Source organism: Seriola lalandi, unplaced genomic scaffold (genome assembly GCF_002814215.2).
Source record: "Seriola lalandi dorsalis isolate HSWRI2012SDOR001 ecotype SW California unplaced genomic scaffold, Sedor1 jcf7180001957321, whole genome shotgun sequence".
NCBI classification, from domain to species: Eukaryota; Metazoa; Chordata; class Actinopteri; order Carangiformes; family Carangidae; genus Seriola; species Seriola lalandi.
This window is the reverse complement of record NW_019427990.1, coordinates 1-4,098: the sequence shown is the minus strand read 5'-3', so window position 1 is coordinate 4,098 and position 4,098 is coordinate 1. Positions and strand designations below refer to the sequence as shown.

The window sequence follows — 4,098 nt, the reverse complement described above, 5'->3', positions numbered from 1 at the left end:
GGTGGTGGTGTCAAGGATCGGCATGGCAGTGCCAGCAATGGGTAATGTTAAGATTATATCTACTGGTTTGTTAAAGCGACTGTAATCGATATTTTTATGATAACAGTCTGCAGTTCCCCTCGGCTTTACGGAGCTTTTCAGTGAGGCTCAGCTCACTGTGTTTAGCTGTCCGCCCCACAGCTTTACTGTTCTGGGTCACACTCACCACTCTCACTGATCTAGCAGGAAATGTTTTTTAGTGGAACAGCTTTAAAATCCCACTGTGCACTACCTGCTCAGCACCCAATAGCAGACAGACACAGTTAGAGACTAGCTGGTGAAGATAGTGGAGCATTTATCAGCTAAAGAAGCACATCATTTTCTCAAAGACCAAAAACAGATGTAAAACAACCACGTAAAACAATGAACATCTCAGTGACAGCTTAACATAAAACCTGGTGTATATCCAGCTTTTGTCATCCCACCCAAATCACCCATAGTTAAAACAAGATCACTATCGAAAGTGGTTGCAGCAGATTCATCCTGAATTTTAACAGCTGATGCCATGAGAGATTAAAGAATTTCTCACAGCTAAAGTGTGCAACTTTCCCGCTTTATTACTGCAACAGAACACCTCACCTGCTGTGTTTTTTATTTTTTACAGCCATCCCTCCTGTTATAATGAATGCTCTGGAGAAGAAAGCTTTCATGAAGGTAAGCAGACTGCTTGCATGGCTGCCATACTGATGTTTGTTCAATCGGTGCATTTACTGGGTGTGCTGGTGTTTTATGAGGCTGCATTCCACACATTACACAGCCATTGCATGTTTATGTCTAGGGATGATCTTCATGGACAAACATGTCATACTGGTGATTTGTTTGCCAGATTTCACTCCACTTCTGCCTTCTCTGATTTTTGTCTCCTTGTAGCGGTTCCCAATTCTAAACGCTCCAGTCCAGGTGGGGCTCGTCGGTCTGTGGTAAGTACATTACACTAGCAGTATCTATGGTGATGTTTTTTTTTTTTGTTTTTTTTTAAAGCATCTGTACTTAAAAATAAACTGGTAACACTGTCTAAAACTTCTCTCCCTGCCTCTTGTTTGCAGCCTGGTGTTTGCAACTCCTCTGTGCTGCGCCCTGTTTCCACAGAAAAGGTGCCAAAGGCCACTTTAACATCACTCTCATTAGAGGGGGGGGGGGCATACCTGTAAGCATTAACTAAACTGTAGCAGCAGATTAATCATGTTCAATTATCTCTTTGTAGCTCTATGAGCGTGAGCGGGCTGGAAGCAGATCTGCAGGAGAGGATACGACAGACCAGTCCCCACACCACCACTGTCTACTTCAACAAGGGCCTGTAGGACCAGCCAATCTATCTCCGTGCACACAAACAAGATTTGACACTCACACATATACTCATGTATACATACACATGTCTGTTGTCCTGGGGGCACAAGTGGGAGGGCAAAACAAAATTTATTTATGCTTTTTTTTTTTGTTGTGTGTACTGCTACATTTGTTTTTTGAATTTGACAAGGGCAATGATTATTTGAGGGCAATGATAATTTGGAAAACAGGATTTACTGAAGGGAAAACAAAACACCTTGAAGGAAGATCATTGATAGTTCTCTGTGTACGTAGATGGCACTCCTTAGAAAAGAGAAAATGACTTTGATGAATTTTTTTTTTTTCTTCTTTTTTAAAATTGTGTCGTGGTGTGTTTTCTGTCTTCCTTTGGTCAAAACTGCCTATAGGGTGGCAGTTCATGAAGTTACTGACTTGTGTTTGACTCACTAATATTTCATGTTGCATTCAGGTTCATTCAAGTTCTCCGATTAATAATGTGTAATTTCTTGTAAGTCGTGCATTGCCTCCGAATGTAAAATAATCTTTTTTGCATTTCCAATTCTACCCAAGTCATTGTCAGATTATTCTGTTAATTAACTTACAGACTGACCACAGTATGTTAAAATGTTTCAGTTTACCTCTAAATAGTCCAACCCCTGGTGAAGAAGTTCCTCTTTTGTTGTACTCTGCCTCCTTGTTAACTGGTGCAGCTTCTTACTCCCTTCAACTCTCCTTTAAGTGTACTTACACCCCTTCATAGTCTTAGACCAGATAATGAGGTGCTAGGTACATGTGGCAAAACAATATATTGGAATTATATTAAAAAAGCTCACACAGCACAGCCACAGAGTACATTAGTTAACTGATGAGTGTGATCTTTTCTAAGCATAAATATCCATTGTTGCCATGGCAGTGGCAGCATGTGTTCAAGGCCTTTTTATCATCTGAGATCACTTAATGACCTACCGCAGCCGCTACCTCTAGTAGCATCAATTAGTTCTTTGATTGTTGTTGGTGATGTTGCTTGTTTGGTGGTTTGGTGTTTGAGTCACGTGGAGAGTAATGTCGTTTTGTGTCTACGTGTTGTTGCTAAGAGGAAATGTTATGATCAGACCACAGTTGTCATGCAGAAACTTTGTAACTCCAGTTTTGTTGGTTCGAATGTTCACACTTGACCAGATAGGTTACACGAGCAGGTTGAAAAAATTCAAAACTGTGGTTTTGTCAAGTGGTTGTCAAGCTGAGCTGTCTAATTAAGTTAGAGATACAGGGTTTTTATGTGCAACAAATAGCTAGCCATCTGCAAATCTGTCTTTTGCACTCGAGCCATTGATGCCCCATTGTACCAAATGAAAGTAGCTATTGTTGTGTGAGAGTCAGAATACTAAATGCTTATATCCAGGTCAGGGCAGTGGGTAATTGTGTGGATGGTCTTTGTTGTGCTTCGTTAAAGTGGATAGCTGGGCTGGGTTTGAGCTTCTCTGATCAAATTCATTCACATTGTTGACCAAGCTCTCCAAACACACAACCATTGTGGTTAGATAGTGGTGATGGTGTACTTGAGAAAGAATCAGATGAATTTACACCTGTGCTGTCTGATGTAAGAATAAGTATATTTTTCTTGGATATATTTATAAATATTGTGTGTGTGTGTATATATATATATAATGTATGGAGCACATATGCATGAAGGATTTTAGAGATTTTAACTTGAAGGTGTGCCTCTGTTGGTGAATCCAGCAGATGGCCCCACGTATACACCAGAAATCAATGTCAGCTGCTTAGCTGGTTGTGTTACAGGAGTACAGAGGAGTGTTGATGGACGAGAACTCCTCTTGCTTTAGGGCTAATGAGCTTTCAGATTAGATGAGTGGTTCCTCTAGTTCGGACTTGACTTGATACACAGAACACAGTCACAGATTAATAACTGTGATTCAATGTTTGTGATTTTTCATGTACAAAAAAATACAGTAAGATTGTACAGGCCATGCTCATACTTAGATTCATCTCCATTAAGCATCGTACGATCATTCATTTAAACTGACTGAATGTTACAGGACTGTAGCAACTGCACCACTGCTGCATCTTTATGAAAGAACTTCTATGCAGACAGAAATACACAATGATTGTGCTCGTGTGTGATCCTGAAATTCAATGGTTTCATTCCAAAATGCTATCCAGATCGTTTTTGAAAATTGTTCCCACCTCAAATTCAGACCCTTAAAGAGTGTCTTGATATGACTCCTAACATCTGTATGAGAATGTCTTTTTTTATTTTTAAATGATGGATATCTCATTTTGGTATGAAACTATTCTTTCAGCTGCTCTTTTACTCACCATTGTCTTTTTCTATTTTAATGTAAACACTGAACCCCCGGAGCAACAATCAAACTCTTTGTATCGTCCATGTAAACAGACGGTAGCTACTGTCTGTTCCTCCAGCTGTAACACTAAGACATGACCACATGCACTGCAGGACAGTGTCTCAGAGTTAGCATCACTACTGTATTCCAGTATTTGTTAAATACCGTGACTACATCATTAATACATCTTTTTTTCTGCTACAGTGCTGATGGTAGTTGTTGTGTTTAGGGTGTTTTCCTGCTGAGGGTAAAACTGCACTATATAACCTTTGCTGTGCTGCTGTAGGAGCTAGATGGATGTGTATTGCTATTTAAAATGAGCTTTTTGAAAATGTATATTGAAGATTGTATTTGTTTATTGTGCTGGATAACATTGAAAGAATCATGATATTGCAAATTCGTAATTCAT

General features: G+C 39.6%; 1 protein-coding gene across 1 annotated transcript; it reads left to right on the top strand.

The window, feature by feature from the left end:
• The first annotated feature begins 6 nt into the window (after positions 1 to 6).
• LOC111652059 (sideroflexin-1-like) lies at positions 7 to 3,314 on the top strand. Its single transcript, XM_023402222.2, has 5 exons — positions 7 to 41; positions 644 to 693; positions 910 to 959; positions 1,086 to 1,133; positions 1,244 to 3,314. Exons 1-5 carry the CDS (start codon positions 23 to 25, stop codon positions 1,338 to 1,340), a joined length of 264 nt encoding a protein of 87 aa, XP_023257990.1. The 5' UTR covers positions 7 to 22; the 3' UTR covers positions 1,341 to 3,314.
• The last annotated feature ends 784 nt before the right edge of the window (positions 3,315 to 4,098 follow it).